The following is a 26,993-nucleotide window of genomic DNA, read 5'->3' as shown; positions in this document are numbered from 1 at the left end:
GCATAAAAGGATTCCCTTAGAAGGAAGTGAAACTTGGTTTTCTTTGTAATTTAGGTGAACTGAAGACTTTAAATAAATATACCAACACCTCAGTTAATGTACATTTCTGTAATAGATCTGAGCACATCACGACTGTCTGAACCCTTGTTCAGTAAACTAATGACGGTAAACTCCCAAAAGCAGCTTCACATGATCAGCTTACCTTCGGTAGAGCCTCCTTTAGGGACCGCCAACTCCTTTTCAGGCTTGATGAGGTCAATACTTCTCCTTTTCGCCTGTGGTTGTCCATCTCCATCTTCACTGGCTTTCCTCTTTTTTCCGACTACCTCTGGTTTGATTGGGTCTTCACTGTGTGAATACTTCATCCTTTTGTTGTCCGGAGAGTCTGTACTGGACTTCCTTTTAATCCCCCTTTGTAGGAAACCAAATATATTTCCCATTTCTAACAGGATAACTTAAGAGAAAGCACTGTGTTGCTCCAAGGCATGGATCAAAATTAGTGAATTTCCCTCAGAGTGTTCTGTTCAGCTTTGGTGAACGGAACATGGAACCTGATGGCTTTGATTTTCATAACATGACCTAATAATAGAACATGTCAAGTGTTCTGGAATGTGCAATATGCAAACTAATGTTTTTAATGAATTATGTGTATATTTGTAAGGTGTAGGTTATCCACAGAAATGATTCATACATAAAATACACTTCAAATAAGCATCCAATGCTTGATATCGTCTCCCTCTCAGTCATCTGGCTGACTTTCCTACGAGATTTCCTATTAGGTTGTTTTAATGAACTACTCTTATTGGTCTAAACTAACATTTTAAAGAATAAATCCCAAACTATTCTTGCCTTTCTGGTTGGCAATGTTGTCCTGTATGTCAGGCCAACACTTTGGTCCAGTCTGAAATATCTCAACAACAGATGCCTCTTTTCCTTTCCTTTTCTTTTTTTTTTTTTTTTTAATGCAGGTTGTGTGTTTTTGTTAAGTTGGTCATAATTGCTTGTGATTCAAAAATAAAAAATACAATTTTTTAACATAATAGGTCCTCGAGCCATGTTGCACAAAGACGGTCATGTGCATAATTAGAGAAGTTTATATCACGGTGTATTTGGGTCATTGTCGGTTAAAACAAAAACAAATTACTGGGGCGAAGGAGGAAATATTCCAAGAAAAAACGTGGATATTGTCTGAGGAAAAATTCACAAACGGTCAAGAGAAAACCTCACAGAGATCAAAGTTACACATTCACAAGAAAGAAATCTGAAAAAAATATATAGATTTTTTTTTTGTCAAGAAACTACTTTGCTTAATTTTGCAAGATTGGATGAACCTCATCACACAGTAGACACCACCGTTGAACACTGCGGTACCATGAGCTGCGCAGTGGAAAATATATAAATAATGATATTTATTCATGTGCACAAAGAACAAACAAAAAACAATGTATGCATCTTTCAGGACATCCACCTTCTTCAGAGACCATCTTCAACATAAGAGCACTGCTTTAGGGACAATACAATTCAGATGGCGGTTAAATTTGAGACTATTTCTTACAAATGAATGACTTTATCGTCCCATAAAATATTCTCCTTCGGACATTTTGCATGCACTTTTAAGACGGCCCCTTACTTCATATCACCTCTACTTTTATTTGTTTACACTTACATTGAGTCATGGAGTCATGTCATGCTGACAGTGAGCTGTTCCTGTGTCTGCACTGTACAGACAATAGTTGGATTATATTTGCGAAAGAAAAAAATCTGATGATTATGAAAAAGTTAAAGGGGAACAATTATGATTTCTAAAACGGATTTCTGGATGTTTTAAACGTATCAATGCAATATACATATTCAAGTTAAAATCAAGTTGATTTTTGTATGTAAAATAGTTGGATGAAATTATTGGAAATTAAAGTACAATTTTCCCTCTGAAATATTAGTTTCGTGGGGTAGCGGTGTATAACATACTCCAGTAAACTATAAGCAGATTTATCAATAAAACATGTTTTTAGAAAGTCAGGAATCGGCATCGCAGCAGAAAATATAACAAATCAACTGGTAATTGAATGCAGTTCTCCAGACGTTGCGATGTAGTTTTCTGCAGGCAAACCTCAGATTAGTTGGAGGCAAAATACATTTGTGATCAAGATGTCTGACGCAATGGAGGGGTGTCTTTTTTTTAATTATGGACTTTTTAACCATCAAGGAATTTATTCTATTTATTGACACCTTTTTCCAACATGGTCCTACACAAAAAGAGTCCATAATTTAAAAAAAGTCCTTCAAGGTCCAAAATGCTCTGTGTGTCGCAATATTTACAGTATGTCAGTTGAACATTGTGTAATTGATTATATTTTTTCTTTCTTCAATCTTATCGTTAAGGTAATCACTGTTTTTTTTTAATGGCTTAACACCTCCAAGTTTTTGTCAAAGTCAGGGCATAGGTAGCTGAGATGCAGCCTGTAAAAGACAGACACAGCAGTAAGTAGCTCAGCATTCAAAAGGATCCATTTGGCAGTTCAACGTGTTAACCTCTAGAGAGCGCTGCGGACTTGAAAGAAACCTGTAAAGGCCAGCGGGACTAGAAAACGCTGTACTGTATATGCACATGAATAAGTGTGTGTGTGTGTGTGTGTGTGTGTGTGTGTGTGTGTGTGTGTGTGTGTGTGTGTGTGTGTGTGTGTGTGTGCGTGTGTGTGTGTGTGTGTGTGTGTGTGTGTGTGTGTATATATACACATATATGTGTGTGTGTATATATGTATATATATACAAAGCAGATTAATCAAACATAAAGCAAATGAGTCTAACTGTATACAACTACGACAACCACAAGGAAACCACACATAAATGCAATAAACAAACAGAGTAAAAATGTATAATATAAATAATTAAAGACGAAATAAAAGTCGACAAAATGAGGAAACAACTGTGATAAGCTTGAACATGTTACTGAAGATGAACAATGATTTCAGTTTAAAAAAAAGTGTGATCGGAAGTGTCGCCGGCTGCATTTGTCAACAGACGTTTTATTTTTGAAATAACAACCGGAAGCGACAGCAAAAGTTACGTTATGTGACTTGACAGCGCGGTCGACCGGCTGAAGTCACCGGGACTGGGGAAAGACTTTTACCGCCGCCGCCGCCGCCGCTTCTCCTCCCGTCCGGCTTCAGGCGGACCATTCAACAAAATCACACAGAAGTTTATCGTAGGATTCACCGGATATTTTGTTGTTTAACGGCTGCGGGACTCGGTTGTGACTTTCTTCTTTCTCCGCGGCGTTCAACACTGTTCGTTCCCCCGCGGCTGGCGGTTAGCATCGGTTACTGCTGCTAAACATGGTGGCCTGTCGGCGAGAAGAGCCCAGTCCAGTTTGGGGATTTTAGAGTGTTTTTTTAAGCCACTTGGACGGCTCTCATTGTGAAACCCTGCCGCTCTGGGCACATCAGTACTCTATATAGTATATACATTATATATACATTTTTTTCCCGAAAGGTTTATGGACGTGAGGCTGCTTTTCTGTTTACGTTGAGACACGAGCAGCAGCAGCAGCAGCAGCAAAAGCAAACGGACCAGCGCCGTCCGTGTCTGTGGACCGTGAATAATTGTAGTTAACTTAAAAATAATAATACAAAAGTTGTTTCCAGGAAGACTGAAGAGTTTTGCACTCTATTAAAAAAAATAACACAAAAAGTTGCAATACACAACGTGCGCTCGGAAACTGTGAAAAACAAGTCGCATAGCAACCCGGTTTTGTTTCCGGGACCGTTGTGTTTATATTGATGACTTGACACTCGCATAGAAATGAATTGATGCACAAGTGCAGCCTGCTGGAACTATCTTATCTTCTGAGTTTCTTTTTTTCTTTTCTTTTTTTTAACAGTTCCCGCTTTGAGGTTTGATTCCTTGTTAATCAGTGGATTATTATGGATTATTATTGTTACTATTATGGCCTAATCCAAACCGCATCAGACCGGGGATTTTGGGAGTAGCTGCTGATACTGTGGATGGTGGCGCTGGTGATGAAGGTGATGATGATGACAGAGAAAAGCGATGGTTTCCCTTCGTTATGATTTTGAGTAGAGAGGAGTTAATTACATGGAGACTCGCCTGACATGCCAAGGAAGGAGTTGCCACTACCTGAGGGTTGGGAGGAAGCCAGAGACTTTGATGGCAAAGTCTACTACGTTGACCACGTTAAACAGATCACCAGCTGGATCGACCCCAGAGACCGGTAGGAGCCGGAAGTGTGTGTGTGTGTGTGTGTGTGTGTGTGTGTGTGTGTGTGTGTGTGTGTGTGTGTGTGTGTGTGAGAGTGTGTGAGAGTGTGTGAGAGTGTGTGAGAGTGTGTGAGAGTGTGTGAGTGACAGACACATGTTGTATAGCAGGGTAATATTGGAAAAAGATGGATGACCTTTGACCTTGTTTTGTCCTCTGCAAATACAGAGAGTATGCAGGTCTAGGTGACAGTTCACATGAATGCACATCACAAATCGGCAATGCAATGATGAATACAATTTTGTATGTTTATGGAATGCTTTTAAAGATATTTGGTATATTTGAACCGTTGATTATTTAAACCTACCAAAAATGGATGGACCTGTGGTCGGCCCTTCGTTGCAGTTAGCAGCAGGTCCATGTGTGTCCATTTAAATTAGCACAGTACATGAGGACAAGGGGGAATCAAACACCAAATTAAAAGACTCAAAGGAAGCAGGACATAATTCTGTAAAGGCTGTTATTGAACCTTACGCTTTAAAAACTATTGAAACTATGAAACTATTTCCCCTGCAAACTAGAACTTTAATCATCAGACTCTTGACTGTAGATTTACGGACAATTACTCGTTCAAAATGTTGGAGGCGAAACCTCACATCAGAGCAGTTTGAAACCAGTGAGCGCTTAAAAAGTAACTGGAAACAATTATTCCAAGAATAGTTCTGAATAGTCGCCCTAAGTAGGCCGAAGAGTACGCGTTTGCCCTCTGCACAACGTAACACGTTGACCCCCAGACCATTTGGGAGATGAAGATGCTGAGTCAGACCACTTCTTTTTTTTTTAAACCGGACACACGTGTTTAGCTCGTTTATCCCTGAAACTAGCACGACTGTCTCTAAACTCTGATGACCTGTCGCATCCCGGAGTCAAGCTTTGTGTGACACACATCGCGCACTAAACAATGTCACCAAAATATTGTGATGTATTATATCTGTTTTTTTTTTATGTTGACTCTTCTTATTCCAATGTCTTATTTTGCCCGACTCGCTGTTCAAAACTGAGACACAGCTGAGGCTTCCTGCAGCCGTGTTCAATGGAGAAATCCAGATGGGATATTTGCATGAGAAACAGTGTTGTTTTGGGTATGATTTGGACGCGTGAGACTAGAGAAGGCTTAAAGTGCGATTGATGAGCCAGTGAGAAAGGGAATCTTAATGAGAACCTCGAGCAGCAAACTCTCCTGCACACATTAGGTCTGTTTTTCAGAACTACCTTTCCTGGTTTGAATTAGAAAATTCAACCACGAAGCTGGTCGACATCCTCCGCGTGTGTGAACCGAACGCATTAGGAGCATCTTAAGGGGGATGATAAACAAGGTGTTCCTTCTCACGGTGTGCTCCGTTCACAAGTGATGTCTCATTAGCCTTGAAAGGGGAGACGGGGAATAAACTGTTTGAATCATTAGAGACAGAACATGTGATAATTCATGGGGAAAAACTCCCACAAGACCGTACCCTTAAGGAATAGCCCAGATCGTACACTCACTGGGGATGGAGGTGAGATATTTTAGAACGTGGTTATGCTGTACATGATTAGATTTATACTTTACCCCTTGATTTGTGTGCGCTTTTTATTTTAATTTAGGGTATTTAGACAGTTTCTACATGTTCCATCCTTTCTCTCTGCTTTCAGACAATTTGGGGGTGGAGATAACAATCTCACCATAAGGTCCATTTCGTAGCTTTTCCTGGGGCTTTCGATTGTGACATGATTTTCACAAAAAAAAGCTATTTTCACTTTTTAAGGGGCATTTTTGATTTTGCCATCCAGGTCCTTCAGCATGAAAACAACCTGCTTAAGGAGTTTAGGCCGGTAAAATCCCTGCTATCCTTTTCATACTTTTTTTTTTTTTTTTTTTTTTTTTAAAGGCCTGAGATAATTTTTTGGACGCTGCATTGTGTAAAATACAGTAATCAGTTAGTAAGAAGTGTGCAATAGTGTTTACATTGAGCTGTTGAAAACTCCCTTTAGACATCTGTTTTAATGCCACAGTCATCAACATTGGTGTATTTCTTAAAATAAGATAATCCTTTATTAGTCCCGCAGTGGGGAAATTGCAGTATTACAGCAGCAGTGCACACCAGAGACACATTATCACGTTATGAGCAAAAGTTTGTTACAAAATCAAATTTGAATTTTTCATAAATAACTCACTCATATACTTACTTTTATCACTGAATAAGGGATTTGTTTCATATGAAAATGAATACATGACTGGCAACGAGGTAAAGATTCCTCTGAAATGTTCCAAACATTTCCGGAGTGGACAGATGCCATTGGTCAGGGTTATTTTCTTTTCGGCGCTGTATTTTTCCCAGGATGCACCCGATTTCACTTACATTCCTGCAATCAGAAATGGTGTGGAGGTGTGGGTTACCTTTTTCTCATCTCTCTTGGAGAAATCCATCGGTGTAATAGGCTTAGAGTGCTGAACATGCGGCGCTACATGCCACAAGCCACAGGCTTGTACAAAAACACAGTGTATAGGGGAGGGCAGATTTCCATGTGGGGGGCTCGTTTTTCATCTTCACCAGTTCCTTCAAGACCCCTCGGACTTTGACACCAAATCCCTTTAATGGCTTATGTCTGGAATTCTGGAAGCTTAGGCGTTGTTTTTTTTCTTCTTTCTTTGTGGCGGTTTGGTGTGAGAGAACACACAAATTCTTTACTTATTGCATTAGGTTAACGCTGTCTCTGTATTTTACGCACATTTAGTTAATGCTGTTATCAAGACAATGAACAAACTGTACAATGAGCTGCGGTTCCTCAGTCACTGAAGCCGTCAACCCATCAATGGGAATGCACAAATCCCAACTGTTATTCTCTAAGTACATTTTACGTATGTGTCAAAATAATATATCTATATAGCAGCTAAAAGTGATCTGCCATGTTCTTCTCTGACTTAAATATCAATTTTAAAAGAATCGCCACCACTCAGATGTCGTAGGTTGTAGGTTCAGTTAACCTTTTGAGGGTTGAGCGTCAGTAGATAATGTTGGTAAAGGTTAAAGAAGGTCATTCCTTTTTTAGGTGATTAGGGTCACATGGTCTGCACATTTTTGTGTTTTTTCTGAGTGCACCAGGTTGATGCATTTTAACTTTAAAATGTACATAGCTTTATATAGGGCTGCAACTAACGATTATTTTAATAATCGATTGATTATTCTTTCGACTAATCGATTAATCGGATAAAAAAACAAAAAATCCCAAAATAATTAATTTCCAACCCTTTATTCAAAAACAGAACTGACAGTGCAAAACATCTTCAGAAAGCACAAACAGGTTGCTCCTTGAACATCCCTGAGCTGTTAATTAAAAAAATAAAATAAAAATGGACTAACACTAAAAACATACACATGTATGCTTTACATCTGCCAAATGTGAGCCCTTTTTACTGTAATTGATCCCTCCAGAGGCTGCATTTAGCATACCCTGCTTTATCAATATGTATGAAATACTGGGACAGTGGGAAGCTGTACTGCTCCTCTCACGTCTGTTTGGACCTCCACCTGCCTTAAACTCTTTCATTCACATCATCTGATCAATATCTGGGTCTCTTATGACCACGACATCACGTTGTTGGCTAAGCCCAACTACGTGATTTGCTTCATTCTACTTTGAGTAAAAAAATAAAAACCTGCAGCCAGATCCGTCGGTGTGCCGGTTTAATATTAACGAGTGACAGCGTGAACTGAACCAAACAGGGGGGTTACGGCATGTTTCATCACGTTGCGTTTTTTTACAAGCAAGACTGAACTGTAACGGAACATAACGGAACTTTAACGCCAACACTACCCAAACACGTTAGCTAACGTGATAGCAAGCTGACTAGCTTCCATTAAAAACAAGTTTGAGGGAAATTAAGAGCTGGAGACATCTTAACTCTGATTGGCCAAGACTTGACGCGTCAAAGATGTTCTATTTTTGCGAAGATCACGATCTAAACTTTTCTCAGTGTCTCACTCCAATCTCAGACATGCTGGCGGCCAGTTGCTCTACTCTGCTTTTTTTTCTTTCTCTGCGACTTATTGACTGGCGTAATAATCGCGCGACACAACGAATCGATAATGAAATTCGTCGCCAACACTTTTGATAATCAATTTTTATTTATTTATATTTTTAGTATTGACCAAAAATAATCGTCGTCATATTTTTTGCAATAATCGATCAGGTATAGACTATATACCGTTGATGTTGCGAGATATATGCCGATATATATATGTACACAGCTAATTGTGAAGTCTAGAAAAAATCTGGGAAAGTAGCTGGAACCAGCAAACATTGGTAAACCTGTCTCAAAAGGGGCACCTTTTATTGTAAGACTTAAAAAGGTGTGAATCTACCCGAGGATAATTTGCTTATCAAGTTTTTTCTTTAAATACAACTAAAATCTTTCTCAGTTTTTAGTCTCTTTAGTCTTTTTCTCGGTTTCTCAATTGAAGAAGACTTACTTTTACTTTTTAGGACAACAACAAGCAGAGTTATTAAAGACACTTGTGCAACTGGATAAAAGCAGTTTAGTATGTTGGGCCACGTCCCAACATTGTGTTGTACACGGCACGCTCATTTATTGGTAGAGTCGATTCATTTCGACTCGCATTCGTCATGTCGTTGCAGTCTAAGCGGTGGCAGAATCTCTCCTTTTTTAGTGAAACTCTTCTGGTTGCTTTACACTTAGACACTTAGAGGCAGCGGGAAAGAGCAGGAACCCCCAAACAAAGTCATGAAGAAGAAAAAAACGCCCACACATTCCTGAAACCCAAAGTGAAGGACCGAGTGGCGCGCAAACTCGCCAACCAAAGGCATGATTCATCTGAAATCCTTTTCACTGCGTGCCAAGGTGCTCGGAGTCAAAGTGCAGCCTTGCAAACTGTTAACCGGGACCCGAGCAGAGCCCGGCCCGCGCACTGCCGCAGTGTAGTGTTTCTTTAATTCATAACCGGCCGTACCATAACTGATTATTTGTTCGGGGAAGACGGCGGTGAGACGGACCTGAAGGTGTTTCCACCAAACGGACCCGGTGGAGTCAGACGTTGATGCTGCTCTCCATCACAAAAGCCCTTTTTTTTTTACTACAGCGTGTTCTTTTGTTCTTGTGGGAGGAAATAGAATCTACTTCTTCATCTATTCTTGTTTTCAGGGCAGCCCATTCATACCCTTTGCATACGTGCTGACACAATTAGTCAATTTCTAGATCAATGAATTGGATTCTCTCTTTTAACTGCCATTTCTTCATCTCCCACTCTTTTCTTTTTATATCTTTTTTTTTTGCCGTTGTCCCATCACTGTTCACAACCTCAGATTTTAAAAGTACTGCTAGAAATTATCCTTAAAAATTCCCTGTTCTTTGGCTTACATCCAATCAGTATTGATTGAACTGATACATTGATAAAAATTCAACGGTTGGCAACTTCAATATTTGATGAAATAGTAAAATAAAAAAAAGCTAAAGGTTTTGTTGGTTACAGCTTCTCTGATGTGAGGATTTGTAGCTTTTAATGTCTTTAATGTATTATCATAAACAGACTTTTATCTTTCCCAAACGTGTAACTAGAAGTTGATACTGTGGGCTCCAGGCTAAACGTCAACAGCAATTCATGAACAAGAACAATTCATAGAAGCCGGGACGGAAAAACCACCACATTTATTTTTTGTGCTCCGTCACTCATGCAAAACATTTCAGTTCTCTTCTGTGCTGGGATATTTACCAGAGCCAGCCAATCGCTGCTTCTTCGGGGAGGAAAAAGCAGCGAAGATGTCTAAGATTGCTGAAATATTTCCTGCTGCTAAACTTGTACTACCAGCCAGGAAAACCATTGACGACATGTCTGACCAGTTATTATCTACAGAAATAAAATACACCAAAAAACTATACGAGGCCCTAAAAAATGTGAATCACATTTACTACATTGTTTTTTTTTCAAGTGGGCATTACCTTGCTGTTAGCTTTTCAGGTGATTATTGGTGTCTTGCTGTTTGCTTTGCGTTACCATGTCAGCGAAAACCTTTCGGGCCGTTCAGCCCAAGATAGATTCACGTTTGTGGCGTTGATGTTACGTGGCTCTCGGCCACAGAAACGTCACGAGGGCCTTCAGTGACGTACGCGTAAATTCCTACATCGCAAGGAGGCCAAGGACCAGTTTGAAATGATCAGATGAGAAAAATGAGAAGTTCTCAGAAGTAAACAGAGACGGAAACCATAAAAGAAGCTCAAGGACCAGTCGGCTTTGAATTCGCTGCGGCAGTCATGTGAAAACGTTCCCATTTATAGTCCGCGGTTTAGGAATGAAGACGGACAGCAAGCCTTATTTTGACACTGATGGGGGTGCGTGTGCGTAAATATGTATTGTACCTGCAGCCCTACATGACTTCCAGATTGTACTGCTGATTTCATGTGAAATATTCTATTACAGCCATGTTCTTTTTAATGTTTTTTTTGTTTTTTTTATGTAAACATCCCCTTTTTTGGGTTTCCATTTTAAATATACAATATAACAATCACTTCCTAAAGGACGATAACAAAAACAGAAGACAAACCATTTTTCTAATAAACAGCCATGTAGTCCCGATTAAAAAAAAACGTGGCCACACGGGACTCTTAAATGTTCTGCTCAACCTCAGCGGCGCTGATACGAAAAACTAAAGCGGTAGAAAAGCCAAATCTCAGGATGTTCAAAGAAAGATAGAAAGAAAGGCATCAGCCAAGGTTGCCTACTCTTCAGAGCAACAACATCCATCCGCCCTTGCAGTGACTCATTTAAATGCATGTCGTCGGCTGAAAGGAATGTTATCCGGATAACGCGCCGTCACTTTTACGAGGAGGGGTAATGTGCGGAAAGACTGAGGCAAATCTCTGCTGTAATCTGTCCTTTTTTTAATTATACATTTACATTTTATTTGGATGCTTTTGTCTGCAAAGCATCATGGATTACACTGTGAGAGTTAAGGGTGTATATGTGTCTGTGTGTGCACATTTTGTTTTTTACTGTTGGACATTGAAACCTATGAAACATAGTTATAAGCCTTATAACTCCACTTGAGGAATTTATACGCCGCTCTGAATGAAGGTTTCTCTGACTCACCGTTCAGATATGCAGCCCGCCTCTCTGTGTGTTTGCACTTTGCCGCACGCTTTGTCAGTTTGCATTAGAGCGCCGGGGCCCGGCTTGGCTGTTTACCTTGGTATGTGAAACCTGTGTGGGGGTGTGATATTGGGTTTTAAAGGCTGAAATTGCACCTGTGTGAATATCCTGCAGATTAATTTCGGACCACTTTGATGCCAAAACATCCCAAGTGTTTTCCAGATAAGCTCCTTAAAAAACATGCAGAACATCATGTGACACCCTCCGCTGAAACTCATACTTTTCTATAATTGGGAGGTTTAGCAGTTACATAACGCAGAATTACCCACGCTGGACATAAGCAGGAGGTCAAACATCCATGGTTACGTCTGTTTAAAATCATTAAATCCTAATTTGCGGTAAAAAACACAGGTACATTCATAGCGTTTCCTGATTTTATTATTATTTTTATTAAAAGATCATGAATGACAAATGTATTTGTATGTATCTCTTTATGACAAGTGCAGAGATAATAATACTGGTTTTATTTGTCCCCGCTGTAGCCGGGGGTTGACCGTCAGCACAACACCATATGCTTTTGAGGGCCATGACACCTCCGATTAGCGACATTGCAGTGCTCGGATTGATCATTTTGTTGAGTTTAGATAATTCCATGTATTTCTTTTTTGTGTGCGTATTCACTGGATTGGATTTTTTCTCGTTGTCTTTACATCCCAAAAAGTGAACTATTCACAAAGCCAAGATAGTAACGATCCTGAAACATTTCTTGGTGAACAGAACCGCTCTTTAGTTTAGGAATCGACTGTAATAACACGAGAGACCCCCAGACAGCACAACACATGCATCTTATATTATATCCTGACTGTTCTGGGGCTCGTGACAGCACTGAGACACTGACCCCCCCTCACAGACTATTAATCAATTAATATTTGTTTTAGTCACTTTTAAGATCTCCCATTATTTCACATTTTCATCCACTAAAGGTTTAACAAAGTGCTTTACTGTTGAACAAATAAGAGAAATGCCTGTGAGACAAAGGACCAACAGTATTTCATGGTCATTGTTGTGGCTTGTCAAGGGGGTCAAGGGTCAACCTATTACCAGGGTGGCAGTTTCCATCCACTACCTATTCCCAGTATGGGGGCAGTGGGACCACTACAGCAGCGAAGCACGTGGGGAAGCTCCACACGTGGCTATTGAAGGACAGACGGTGCGTGCGCTGGTCCCTCAGTGACGAATGGCGCCACCGAGTTCAGGCGAGGGTATCCATGTAAATAATGGGATGTGGATACTCAGCCAGCCGGCCTATTTTTTTTTTTTTTTTCTGGGATCAGCGGTTCGGCCAAAGCCTTCTTCCATCTCCCTGAGCTAAATTTAGAGCGGAGTTGAGGGGGTCTCTCTACGGGCCCCTTTTCATTATTCATCAGCTGAAAAAGGACCCAGTTCAGTTTCTCTCTCTCTTCAGTGGAGAGCTGGCGCTCTGCTGCGTTTGCTTGTGTCTGCAGTCAGGAAAACACACACACACACACACACACACACACACACACACACACACACACACACACACACACACACACACACACACATATGCAGCAGCAGCAAATGCCAAAGGGAAGAGCTTTTCACTCTGCTGGTTGGCATCGTGAAATCAATAAGAGGTTGGCAACAGGCTTCTTGTTTTTAGATTGTTTAGACTTACAAAATTCAACTATTTGCTGTCGCGTAGTAAACATGTTTTTCAAACCAGTGTCTGTACTCCGGGCCAAAGATGGTTTGTGAAAGGGAAATGCCACTCTGTATTGTCTCAATCTGAGAACTTCCATCATTACTACATTATGCATCACCTTGATTGGGATATCTGGACATTCCAGGCTGAGCTGCAGCTTGTCGTATTGTCTGTTGTAATGCAATCGCACAGAATCAGGAAACCGTAGATGTCAGATAACCATATGCTGCTATGTTGATCGAATAAAATGTATTAAATCAAATAATTTTGTGTCTACTATCATGTTATTATTCTAGTAATACATGTAGCTAGAAAAATGCAGCTTTCTCTTTAATAGTGTGTTGTCAATTTAAACAACTCTCTCTTTGTGTGAGGGAGCGACTTAACATCTGGTTGTGGATTCAGTCACCGAGGATATTTAAATTTGTCATATACCGGGTCACCTCTTTTCTATCTATATTTGATCTTTTCTTTAAAGATTATCTTCTGTTTATGAATGAAGCTTGTAAATAAAACAGTCTTCTGAAGTCTTATCTTTATGTGGGACTAAACATTATCCAATAATAACTTTTTTAAAGTTGTATCACACGTTCCCTCCATTGCTGCCGTTGCCTTAGAAGCTAAACAACATTCAGGCGGGATAAAAAAAAAAGAAAGAAGAAATCTCACTCGGAGAATTGTACCGTTGAGATTTTAGCGTCCCGGCCGCTGTGAGGCCGAGGGTTGCCCCAGAAACCTCCAGGCGATGCGTCAGCGCTGCTTGTGGAATGCCACGGGCCGGTTTCCTCCTATTGTGACCGGCTAGTGAGACCCCCCCCCAACCACCCCTTTCTCCTTCTCCCCCCTTGGAGGTGAATAGAGGACTCGGTGAAACTCCCCACCCCCTCCACTCACACACACTCTCCCTGCCTCTCCCTTTCAACCCTCTGAAGCTGCTTTTTATTGAGCCCGGATGTTTTAGTTTGGTCATTTTATGTTCAGACTTATTCAGCCTCTATAATAACTTTAGTGTCATGTTCGGGTTACTACATACTATATGTATCAATTGATGGGTGTCTTTAAGCTAGGGCTGCAGCTAAGAATTCTTTTAAAAATAAACTGATATAAAAACGGCGCCACAAGTTCCCGAAAGCTTATTCCAAATAATCGCTGTTTGTCTGACCAACAGTCCAAAACCAGCAAGTCCTCACATTTGAGATGCTGGAACCAATTTATGTTTGCCATTGTCCTTAAATAAATGTCTGATAAGATTGTTTTACTGTCAAAATTGTTGACCATTGATTTTTTTTTCGTGGTGTTTATGAACTATTGTTCCAGCTGTAGAACGATTTCAGAAAAATACCCACTTCATCTTATATATATATATATATATATATTATATATCTTAACGTGAACACTCTATTTTACTTTGAATGAACTGAAAGTCAGATTCTTGCAGGTTTTGATACATTCCTGAGTTGGGACGTCTGTCCACAATGTGTGTGCGCATTAATACATCATTTAGTGGGTGTGTTGCCCCACTGATGACTTTCGAGTTTCTTTTAGTTTTTTGAAGATTCAGCCCCCAGCCAAACACAGCTGGAGCACAGTGTGCTCATTCATCCTCATAATTTGGTAACGTTTTGTGCAGATATAGCAGTGATTTGTAAAGAAAAGCATTGATTATTATTATTATTATAATATGTTAATGGCCAATAATTGTTCTGCTTAATTCATCAACCATTTTGTAAAATGTGTGAAACTAGTGACGCATACCAGTCCTTCCAGAGCTGAAACAGTCGTGAAACGGCTCATTTCAGTCTGAAAACTCAAAGGTGCTCAACTTACAATGAAGAGAAAAACTGGAATTTTACAACAAATGTTATTCCCTTCATAATGATGCCGTCATTTGAATTGTCACTAATTGGCCGTTGTTTGAGAACTGCTTTTGTGTCAACAGCAACTGTCAGTTTGGTGTGAGTTATTACAATCTGGCTTATTAACGTGCTCATTATCATCACGTGACGCTTCACATTACACACTATTTTACTTTCCCTGTTCAGCCCATTTTATAGCTTTTAGGTTTTTTTATATTTTGAGTCTAAAGTTGGGTCAGTTAGTTTATTGTACAATTAGTTTTGGTTGTCTCTCTCACACACACACACGCACAAATGGTAGAAAGTGTATGGGAGTGTTTAGAGGGTTCAAATTAGTCTGTTGTGCAGAGGTGCAGGCAAACAAATACTTGTACCAGTTCAGACACATTTTTTTTAAACCACCCGTAAGGTTAGGGAGGTAAGGTTATATTTTGTTGTTCCGAAGGGCAATTTGTTGCTCAGCCGTCAGTTAAAAACAGTCGTCACACTAATCGGCACACAAACATCTCTGGAATGTGAGAGACTAGAGGGACGTGAGTTAAGTTGCATGGTCTGAGACCCAGTGTGACTATAGTAATTGGTTATACTCTTAACTGTTCAATTGGAAAAAACGGTTACTGTTATTATTACATGCCTCAATTGTTTTTTTATAGTACTTTGCAATAGTCTGCTTAAAGTGATCATGTATCAAATAACTTATCAAGGCTGATATTGTCAGCTAATAGGTGATGGAGTGATGATACAGTACATAGTTTGAAACAATTTCGAAATATATTAGATATATCAGATATATCGAGAAATTAAGCCAATGTGGAAGTGCCAAAAATTGCAATTCCTCGGATGGCCACTTGTGGCTGTCTCCAAAACGGAGTCAATCTTCATAGACACCCATGTTTACAGCAGAAATAAACATGTTTACAGCAGAAATGTTTACAGCCGAAATAAATATGTTTACAGCAAAAATTATTATATTTACAACAGAAATAATTATGTTTACAGCATAAATAAACATGTTTTCAGCAGTAATAGACAGGTTTGCAGTCTGGTACAAAAATGTGTCGTGATCGTTTTCCTGCTCGAGACGACTGTACAAGTTGAATTTTCGTATCACTCACCTTTTACAGTTATACAAAGGCTTTTTTGAAATACAGTCTTCGACACTTCCGAGCAGACCAGATAGAATGCAGCCGATGATTGAGCGTCCATCAGAACCATAAGAGACTTTTACTTGATTTTGACTCGATCCGTTCGCTTTGACCGGGCCCTTTCATCTGCAAAATCCTGAAGTTACCCACAATCCCTTTTTAAGAAAACACCAGCACTTGTTGGTGATTAATTCTGTCTTGTCATGTTCTGTCTGGCTTTAGCATCCAAAGCAGTGTATTGCAACATTTCCTGATTCATGATCGAGGTGTTATTTCAGTCTCTCTTGGACTTATGAGGTCTGAGACGTTTGTTGATCGCAGTAGAGAGTTTTTTTTTCTCTTCTTATTTGGATTTCTGAAATCTATTTTCCGACTCTGTTTTCTGCAGGCAGACGAAGCCTCTGACGTTTGCTGACTGCATCGGAGATGAGCTGCCGGTCGGCTGGGAGGAGGCGTACGACCCCGCCATCGGAGCGTACTATGTCGACCACAACACCAGTGAGTGTACTGTCATGTTTTACGTATTCCTTCTGCTCATCTCCCTTGTCAACTCTGAAGCAATGCCCTGTTAACGATCGACACCTAAAAGTATGTCTGATGGATGTGTCAGTGTTTTCTATTGTGTGCCATAATTGTGAATAAAAACGGAGTATGAACTGGTTGAAAGTGAGCAAGATATATGAATTCTGTTTTTAGGTTTGTTTTTTATCTGCCTCTCGGGACTACAGGTGAAAAATAGCCTCTGGTACATTTACAGAAATGTTTGTATTAATGTGTCGCCGTATCAAATAAACCCAAATAAATAAATAAAAGAATCGAAAAACTTGTATTCTATTGTGAAGAAATTATTTTTGCAACAGTCCACTGTTTTTGAGGACCAGTGTTTAAAAAAAGAAAAAAGTTATTGAACAATTTTAAATTCAATTTTCATGCCAACTTTCCTCGTTAAAGTCGACCAATAAATTCCAATGATAAAAAATAAATGAATAAATTCCAATGATTTGATAAATCTGATAAATCATCTCGGAATGACTGAGTAACGTTTGACACTTTTGAAAATATTCGACAACTGGAATTTGGCGGCAGACATTCGTTGTTTTAAACAAACCTGTAACGCTGATTGTGCCAACTTCAATATAAATGTGCAAACCGACAAGTGGTGTTTGCATCTTTTTGCGCAACTCCTAAACCCTCCCTTCCTCCTCCAGAGAGCACCCAGCTGGAGGACCCGCGGGCCCAGTGGCAGCGGGAGCAGGAGTTCATGCTGCGGGACTACCTGGCCGTGGCCCGCGACGCGCTCAGCGCCCAGAAGGAGATTTACCAGGTGAAGGAGCAGCGGTTGCGCCTGGCACAGCAGGAGTACCGGCAGCTCAACGATGCCTGGCGGGACAAGTCGACGTCACAGACCAGCTGTGAGTACCGCGGAGGGGCCGAGGGGAGAGGAACCCCCAGACGCGGGGCAGCTTGGTTTTATTTTAACGTTCAGGGACGTGAGAATTGAAAGTGTAAAAATATGATGGGATATATAATAGGAGTGTGCTACGTGGTTCTGATAGCAATGTTAATGCAGAGCAGGTGCTACTGACGCTGTGGTGTTAGTTATATACTCAATTTAAAATACTAGACCAATGTGAGTAGAGCGCACAGCGGTCCTCCTCTGGTCAAACATCCACACAGAGTCAATAGTAAGAGAATAGTACCACACATGCAAGAATTTGCTTTATATTTACTGATTATACCCATAATCACTCAATTAGTAAACGCTATGTCAATGATTATGTCAATGAAAACATTTATACGTATAAATGGTTTCAGGAAAAAAAGTTATAATAAAAATAAGGTAGTAAGGAAAATAGATACGATAAATGAAAGAATAGAGAGAACAATATATCAAACGGAATAATTGAGGATGAAATAAAAATGTATGAAAAACATATAATATAAAGGGAAAATAAATACATAAAATCAAAGAGGAGAATTTCAATGAGTAAATTAAAGGAATAATAAATCAACTTTAAGAATGTAAGAAACATTTTTCAATCCAATTAAATACAGAAAAAAATACAAATATTAAAAAGAAATAATTGAAAATATGATTCACTTTTACATTTTAACAGGCAGTTATTTTGATTTTGAGAATCCATTCCACCTCTTGTGTACATTAGGAACCAATAATCACGAACAGACTCAATTGATTGCCGCTTTACCTTTTTAAAAAGCAGCAGTTGACTAACACTTCAAGACTGACCGATGCCAACAAAACTAGTTATAAAACATGTGTGGCTAATGTGATTTCATGACCATATGATGACGGAGGAGAGAGGATGAGCAGCAGTGCTTTGTCCGTGTCAGCCAGTTCGCTCTGCGAAGCCAATAAAAAAGAAAAATTCGGTTTCAGGGCGAAGTTTGGTGAATTTCGACACACAACTTTGTGCGGTTTACCAAGTGGGAACTGCCTCGACAGTGCTGACCTTTTTGAGGGAACGGAGAAAAAAGGAAGATGAGAAGGGAGGAAATGCTTCGTAGGATCAGTGTTACTTCATTTTAGTCTCTCAGAAAAGTGTAAAAACATAATTGACATCAGAAAGGTAGATGGTTCCTTACATGTGATGATATACTTTTTGTTTTAAAGTCTTTGCAGAACAAAACATGTCAACAAATCTCATGAGATTTTAACAGAGAGACCTTAGGCGGCTGCTCTGTCTCTTGCTCACATGTTTCTTCTGTCACCTCTACCTGGTGAAATACAAAAAACGGCTGTAAAATAACCAAATGATAGAAGGACATAATGGGCCGTTCTTTAACGCCTCTCCTTTCTCTCCTCATCTTTCCTTTTTCCTGCAGTGAATTCCAGATCGTCGTCCTCCAGCAAATACGACCCCGACATCCTGAAAGCAGAAATATCCACAGCCAAAAGTCGGGTAGGAGCCTCACCTTCCTGTTGAAACCTCGTCCGTCTAATCCCCGATCTTACTAAATGGAAACGTGTCTCATTGGGGCTTCAACTAAACTCTATTTCCCCACCGATTCATCTATATTTTTAATTAAACTATATTTTTGAGTGTCTTTTTTTCTTCATCTGTGTCTCAGGTGAACAAGCTGAAGCGGGACCTGGCCTGTATGAAGCAGGAGCTGCAGTGCAAAGAACAAGGCTTCGAGACCCTCAAAGAGTAAGTGTCCTCACACAGACCTGGATGCACTCTTTGTTGAGCAGGTATTTGTTCTTGGAATGCGCTTTCTCCCATCTAGCCTCCCACCCACCTTGAACTCTCGCGGAAGGACATTTTGACAGGTATATTGCTTGACAGCCGACTCTGGGATTTGATCCTCACGCTTTATGCCGCCGCCTAATTTAATTTGATGAGCAAAGCAAGACAGTCAGAATCTGACCTGAATAGCAAGTGTATGTGTGACCTTCCCTCCATCTTCACAGATTTATCGTCTGCCTTGCAAAACACGTTTACTGTGTGTTATGATTGTGTATATATTAATACATAAAAATGTATCTCTTCAACAAGTACTTTACAGTTACTTTTCCCCCTGAGAATATATGTAACATCTTTCTGTTTTGGCCATCAGTTGAGACAAAGCCAGTTAGAAAAAGGTCTTGACGTGGTCACCACGACGTCACCCAACTAGAAAAATGCAAGTTTAAGGAGCTCGTTGGCTTTGCCTTTTCACAACCAAAAGTCTTATTGTGTTCAACGCTCCAAAACTCTAAACTGCTATGAATGTAAAAATATGTTTTGAGTGACCGCGAACAAATAACACCCCCTTTTTCATATTGAGAATCTGAAAATAAGCTTTCTAGACCCTTTTCTGTCTCCCCTAACTCTGTCTGTGATCAATACATTCAGATGTCAGTGAGCCTCAGCTCATTATTTTTCATCGTTGGACAAAGTAACATCTGATACACATCCCGGGCCCGGCACAGCAGAAGTTATGTTCACCTATTTATATGAGCTGTTATCAAATCAATGTTTTGTGCCTAGCAACAGAAACAAACATGGTACATTTGACTGTACAAAGCGTACACGATCAGGACGAGGTTTCATCAGCTGAGACTCAAAACACATGTTGGTCCTTATCCATGGTTTTGTTGTCTGCTGACAGAAAGAGGATGATGATGAAGACATTTCGCCGTTTTCCTGTTGTTTCACTGAACAGACATCTTAACAAGACCTCCACACATTAAAAAAACACACAAAGGCCTCTGGAATTAGCCGCCTGAAACATTTCTACTCCGCTCCCTCTCACATGCTCTTTCTTCAGACCTCCTTAGCCATATCTCAGCCCAGCTCTTATCCTTCATATGCCCTGTCCTTATCTATGACATGATCCCTCAGGCATCAGAGGCATATCTTTGCACCGTGGGAATGAAGGAGCCAAGACTTCCCTAAAGGGTTCTTGCGCTTTTCGGAGTTTCTCCTGTGAAACAGTAAATGTGAAATGTAGTCGAGTGGAACAGATGAAAGTTAGTGTGAGACTTCAGTGCAGCGGAGTTGCTTATCGCCTTGGTTATTGCCTCAGCATTATCACACATTCCATCCGATCATTAAACACTAACGCCTCTATAAAAGCACCAATGGAACAACAGCTGAAGAATGTGGATTTGAAAAGGGAAACACCCCTTCTTCTATCTGACCTACTTCCACCCCTTAGAATATGAAGTGGGTTCGTCAGAAATGACAAGGTGTACCCATGAAGCCATCAGTCGGGAATGTTGATTTGAAAGGGATTCATGCTCCCATTTGTTCTTTATGTCTGCCTTTTCTTTTTTTTTTTTTTTTTTTTTGCCACATTGGATATGCTGTCGGTTGACGTTGAATTGGAAAGGAATGTCCGGTCTGTTTGTCTTGCCCCAGCACAGTGAGAGTGTCAGGAGGATTAAAGAGTAGCCAAGGCCGAGTGGTTGGGCGGCATTCCTCCGTGACTTTGCTCTCCTGTTACAGTCATCAGACGGCATTCAGCAACCAATCGCTGTTTGCAGAAATACGAATAGGCTTAGACCGGAATGCAGCCGAACACTCTGCTCCTATCAAGATTCCACAGAATGCTGGCTCATGAGAGCCATGGGGTTTTCTGGTTTGTGGAACAGAGAAGTGACAATAACACGGACACATACTTTAATGTGGTTTGGTCTGGGTCTGTGTTTATTGGTTCGGGTTGTGTCCCCCACTTCGAATGAAGGAGAAGAACATTTTTGTTTTGTAATTTAGTGGAGGGTTTTATTTTAGTTCCATAGAAATTCAACAACAATTGGACATAGACGAGTGGACATCACAAGCCAAGAAAGGTTGGGAACCACAGTGTATAAGAATGGTGTGCTTCGGTTCGGGTTCATCCCCTTCCTGTTTCAACGTTCCTGATGGCGTACTTTTTGTTGGCCAACACGGAAGTTACCGTCGCACTGGTTCCCTCGACAAAAAAATCATCTTATCTATATAAACTCATATTTGGTCCAATAAAAAGTTTCCCTTTCATCTCTCCCTCGTCTTACTTCTAAGGGGTGTGTGCGTGGGGGGAGCCAAAGCCCGCCTACTTTCTAGCGGTGCAATCAAATGTCAAGTCAAGGATTTGATTTAAATCCCTCTTGTCACTCTAAACCCCTCAACTATTTAGTCTCACTGTGAGATATGATGCAGTGCAGAAGCTAAAGGTGCTCGGATTTCAGCCTCACTGGGACTTTAGGCTTGTGTTAACCACAGAGATGATTTCAGGGATCTAACCAGAAACCCACAAAAAACAAACAAACATTGGCTTCGTGATGAGTGAACTGGACATAAAAAAATGGGGGGGTTCTTCTTTTTGATCTTGACCCACGCTAGAGATTAAAAGTCAGCATATCTCACCCAGTCACCCAGCACCCACACAGGGAGGGATTCTGTGTTTTGGGATAAAGGCATTTAGGAAAAGCAGATGTGTTTTTGTATTTATTTTATTATAAGCAGGCAGATGTTTGCCTGAACGGGTGAATGTGCTCCCTTGACCATGGCAAGAGGCAAGACAACCAGTACGGTTATATTGGGGAACTTTTAAATTGTTGTAATGTTTCAGCTTAGTCTCTCTCTCTCTCTCTCTCTCTCTCTCTCATTGGAAAGAGGTGATTATAATTATAAAAAGGTTCATAACACTGTTTTCTCTCAGCATAAGTACGTGTTTGAGAAGGACTTAGGGAGGATTACTTGTTCTTTCTGCCTGTTACAGACAAGTGCCTCTCTTTCTCCCTTACTTCCTCATTCCCTCTGTACCTTGTTTTCTCTCTCTCTGTCCAAACCTCCCTCCCCCTCTGAAGAATGTGAAAGGACCTGTTATTCAGATGCATGCATGACTTGCTGATGACAGGGCTTACATAGCTGCTGCTGCTGCTGCTGCCTCCGATGGCCGTTTCCAGCAGCGACTCTTCTGTCGGTTTCCCCCTGCGGCCGGGTCTCCCCCCTCCCCATCCCCCGGTCGGTCCGCCTGCAGTCAAAGAAAGAACAGGTTCACCAGAACGTTCCGAGTTGAGCGAGCATTTAATCCCGCCACTCAAACTGGTCAAGAGGGCGTCCCACTCTGAGCTGGCCCAAATGCGAACGCATTCCAACCGTGAAATGAACTCTGCTAATGTTTTTAGCGCGTTCAGTTTCGGTTGTTTTTTTCCAACGCTGTTGCTGAGTCACCTCCTGCTTCAGGCTACGGGGACACCTGTGCTGCTTTAAACTGCTGAACTCACAATTCAGTTGTTCTCACCAGCCTTTGCCCAATTGTAGCACATGCTGAAGACCTCTGCATCGTATGGGGGTCATATGTGTTGTTTCTGGTTTGCAACCTCTACTTCTACTGGCAGCTAGTCAACCATACTACGCTGTAGTCAAGTTTATTCATTCAAACCAGTCGATAGAAACGTGTCGTATTCGCATTTCTTTTTTACTTGCAACATTAAAATTCACCTGACAATTTAGCACGGCTATTAACACATTTCTCACTTTTCTGTTGTCGGATACAAGTACGTGGTCGTTATTTCAATGTCACTCATTTTGTACCTGTTGTTGATCGCAAACCATATGCACGTGAACCCATCTAACAACAGGGTTTGTGCAGGTCTAAAAATAAATAAAAACTAACTAAAAAAGCATTGAAATCAGTTAGCCTTCGAGTCTTGGAGGTTTTCTACTGTATGTTGGTTATAAAACGTTTTTGTTTAGATGTTACACCTCTAAACTAAACTGGGATTGTGAGGACAAAATACATGTGATGAAATGATACATATTTCTAGACCACATTGTTCATCTGGGTTTCCCATCATAAATTCATGCATTCCGTGTTGCATTTAAAAGGTCTGATAACATCTTTGATTTAATCTGTTGAAGCCTGTGGAAACAAAATAAGCACAAGTTATTGACAACGCCTTGTCACATAGTGTGTGTGATCAGTGAAAAAAAACCTCGAACTCTTGAGTTTAAGGGTTTATTGTGGATAGAAGGCAAAATAACTGTAAAGATGCATATTCAAATATCAGTCTAATAGCCAGCTGAATACACTGCAGTCCCCAGTTGATGAAAAGTCTGGTTTTGATGCTGAGGCTGCAGGTTTCCAAGCGTTGGCCCATCATGTTTTTTTTTAATTTTATTTCCCCTGGAGGAGGTTTACAAATTATGATCTGAGGACGTTGTGACTTACGTTGTTCTGAATCATCATCCAAACTGACCGTGTCTCCCCCCTCGCCCTCAGGATTGACCTGAAGGTGTCCAACAGCCCGTATGGCTACAAGCTGCAGGAGGCGCAGACCATCCTCAGCGAGGTCCGCACCATACGAGACGCCATCAGCTCTGGGGAGAAGGAGAAAGAGGAACTCATGCAGGTAAAATTACATTTGTAATGTCTCTCCAAAAACAGTTGGGAAAACCCGACTCAAAACCCCATAACTCTGTCAAGAATTGTCTTTCTCAGCACACGTTCAGTTTCTAATAATAAGGGAACTTTAGCAATTTAAAATAACCCATTATGGAGTTCCGGTTAGTGAAATGTAACACCAGTTGCATAGGTCCAATCGAATAAGGTTCTAGTAATTCAACACATCATTTTTGAAAAAGCACTTATCTAAGACCGAGCCTAAACTTGAGCACAAATCTGTTAATGCGTCTCAAAGCTCTGCATTGTTTAAAAGTCGCTGAAGGCACGACGTTGAGTGGAATCCACTCAAGTGTCGACTCTTTGACGCACAAAAGATGATGGAAAAGAGAAGACGGATAAACCAAATGCCGACATGTGACACCGGGAGCCACGCGGATCATGTCGGAATCCACAGCGAGGCCCACATCGTCATGTGCATCTTTTTCCCACACAAATCAAATGACTGCGTATCGCCGCCAGGTTTCTGCTGCTCGACAGTTTGAGTTGTAGGGGTAAATGTATTCAACTGCCTTTACTTGTCATGCCAGGTATAAAGTACACCCTAAATCCACTCATTCGATAGATTGAAACGTGGCAGGGATCAGAATTGAAAAACACTCTGGCTTACTTTCCCCAGGATGAACTTTGCAGGAAGAGTACAGTGTAGCTCCCACTGTGGCAGCCAGTGATTTGTGACGAAGAGCAAGAATAAGGAAATGAAGATGTGAAGCGAGGAGATGACTTTGCTTCAGACGACTCCCGGGAGAGTCTTTACGCGCGTTAAAACCCCTTCACGTTATATTGCCATGGGGAAAAAGGTGATATCAGATGGATGTACTAAAACGGATTTAGTGACCAACTAAAGAGCAGCCGAGGCTGCTCGGAAGGCAGGTGGTGTTTTAGTGTCGCGCCCCAGTCGTTGTGATGACTGTCTGTCCTGTTCACTCAGGAGGAGGTGAGGGCTGTGTTTCGCGAGGATCAGTTCGAGATTATTTTTTTTTGGAGTGAAATTAAAAGCATTTTCTTCAAGAATCCATCACAAAATAATTAAGGTTGACAAAAACATCATGTAGAGATTGGGAAGATATTGTTTGACAATAACTACTGATTAGCGACAATTTCTCAACTGTTTCCTTTGCGTCGTAGTATAAACTCCTGAGTACCTCTGAGTGGCTGGCGGTGAAGTTAGGAGCTGCGTTCACAGCCTGTCAGCCTTTATTTCTGTCGGGGCTGACGCTGTATCTCAGAAACTACTGCTTTGAGTTTAGAAAACGACTGGATTTATGGATGCAGCCGTAGGCAGCATTTTTATCATGACATTTCTGTATTTTTTGGGGTTCATTATTTTGTCTATAAAATGTAAAAAAATAGCAAAATCTTCCCATTCTAGAGCCCGAGACGACATATTCAAATGTCTTGTTTTGTCCGACCAGCAGTAAAACTCCCTAAAATATTTCCCAGACAATATTCACTGATATAAAACGGAGATAACCAGCAAATCTTTCTTTTCAAAATTGCTCACGGTTGCATGGGGACCTCAAGTTGAAGTTCCAGGATGCTTTGTTCCCACGAATGTCTCTCCTCCTCCTGTGCTCCCGTCTTCCACATAAAAGAAACAGTTTCATGACTACCCACCTTTTGTTGTGTGTGACAGCATTGCAGCGCAGCGTTGACTCCTCATTCCCAGTAATGCAGGTAATGAGGGGATCGGAGACGAGCATAAAATCGATTTGATACGTAATGAGGCTCCCCCATGCAACGAGAATTAGTTTATTTCTTGTTTGCAAATTCTCCGTACCTCTTCATTACAATGCCTCCAGGTTCTAGTTTAGTTTTCAGTCTTGTAAAACATCTTTTATGTTTCTTAACGATGCAGATGCTCTTTGATGCTCCAGGCACCAACACGTCTGCAAAGGAATAGAAAACGTAGAACAACTGTCCATAAATCTTCTTTTACGATTTGAGCATTTTACACTGCGGTTCTTAATAAGAGGGCTGCAGACTTAACAATCTTCCAACATACACCCCCAAACGTACAAAAACATACAAAATATATCGGGCAGCTCTGGCTGCAGATTTGTTTGGCTCATGCTGGTTTGGATGTAGAAGAAGGGGAATGCATAATACATAATCTGCTCTGTGGACTCTACTCTGCCTCCCTCTTCCTCCCATCTCTCCCCCTCCCCCCTTCTTACCATCTGCAGCTGACGGCTGTGTGTGTGTGTGTGTGTGTGTGTGTGGGGGGGGGGGGGGGGGGGGGGGGTCTGCTTGTGTGTATTTTTCTATGGCTGTGACAGTGACTTTATGCAACCAAGCATTAAGAAGTGCACTCATGTGCAAAAAAAACACACACACAGAGATGACAGCTAGAGAAATGGAGAGAGGCGTATTCTTACTCACAGACCTCACTGACGGCTACAGTTTTGAGCCAAAACAAATAATTGATTAGCCCAGGTTCCCTGCCTTTTCAGGACATTTACCACTATATACCAGACCCAAGTACCAATTTCCAGATGCCGACAGCGAAACAACCAGAGAGCCACCTCTAACTGTGAACAGCCGCTGCTGTTTACTTGTGATGGTAAACGCCATGATGTAGCTTGCCCGGTGACTTCTCCACATTTAGCTCCATGGAAGTGGCGGCGCTCTGACTCTTCTTCTGTCACTTATCACTTCAGAGCCATTTCAGAATCCCAGCCATTCTGCTGCGATCAATGGCCGGGGAGTCCGAATCCGACTGTCACTAGTTCCTTACTATGTCACAAGCTGCGTAATGTTCCGATCTAAAATATTTATCTTACTAACAACTAAGATTGGGGCCTGTTGGAGAGCAATTGTTAGGTCTTTTAGCGCAGCTCCTGCGTACCACTAGCTGCACGTGCGCCCCAGTTTTTAGTCCATCAGCAATAATAATAATAATAATTTTCAAACCAAAATACCAAACTTTTCCAGCTCCAGCTTTCTCAGTTGTGAGTATGTTGCGGCTTTTCTTCACTTTCCTGTGATAATAATCTGAATATCTTTGGGTTTCTTT

The 26,993-nt window shown here is 40.9% G+C and overlaps 1 protein-coding gene across 1 annotated transcript in view; it reads left to right on the top strand.

Annotated features, from left to right (window-relative positions):
* Positions 1–4,112: 4,112 nt before the first annotated feature.
* Positions 4,113–26,993, top strand: part of wwc1 (WW and C2 domain containing 1) — a gene marked incomplete at its 5' end in the record, with an annotated part of 45,498 nt that continues 22,617 nt past the window's right edge. Inside the window, 6 exons of the mRNA XM_079238035.1 lie at positions 4,113–4,231; positions 16,473–16,582; positions 17,293–17,496; positions 18,929–19,005; positions 19,175–19,254; positions 23,798–23,927. Of these exons, the coding sequence (XP_079094161.1) occupies positions 4,113–4,231; positions 16,473–16,582; positions 17,293–17,496; positions 18,929–19,005; positions 19,175–19,254; positions 23,798–23,927 (720 nt within the window). The remainder of the gene's footprint in view (positions 4,232–16,472; positions 16,583–17,292; positions 17,497–18,928; positions 19,006–19,174; positions 19,255–23,797; positions 23,928–26,993) is intronic.

Source organism: Taurulus bubalis, assembly GCF_910589615.1.
Source record: "Taurulus bubalis genome assembly, chromosome: 2".
In the NCBI taxonomy this organism is placed as follows: Eukaryota; Metazoa; Chordata; class Actinopteri; order Perciformes; family Cottidae; genus Taurulus; species Taurulus bubalis.
Note: the sequence above shows the minus strand (reverse complement) of the source record. Positions and strands in the feature narration are given on the sequence as shown.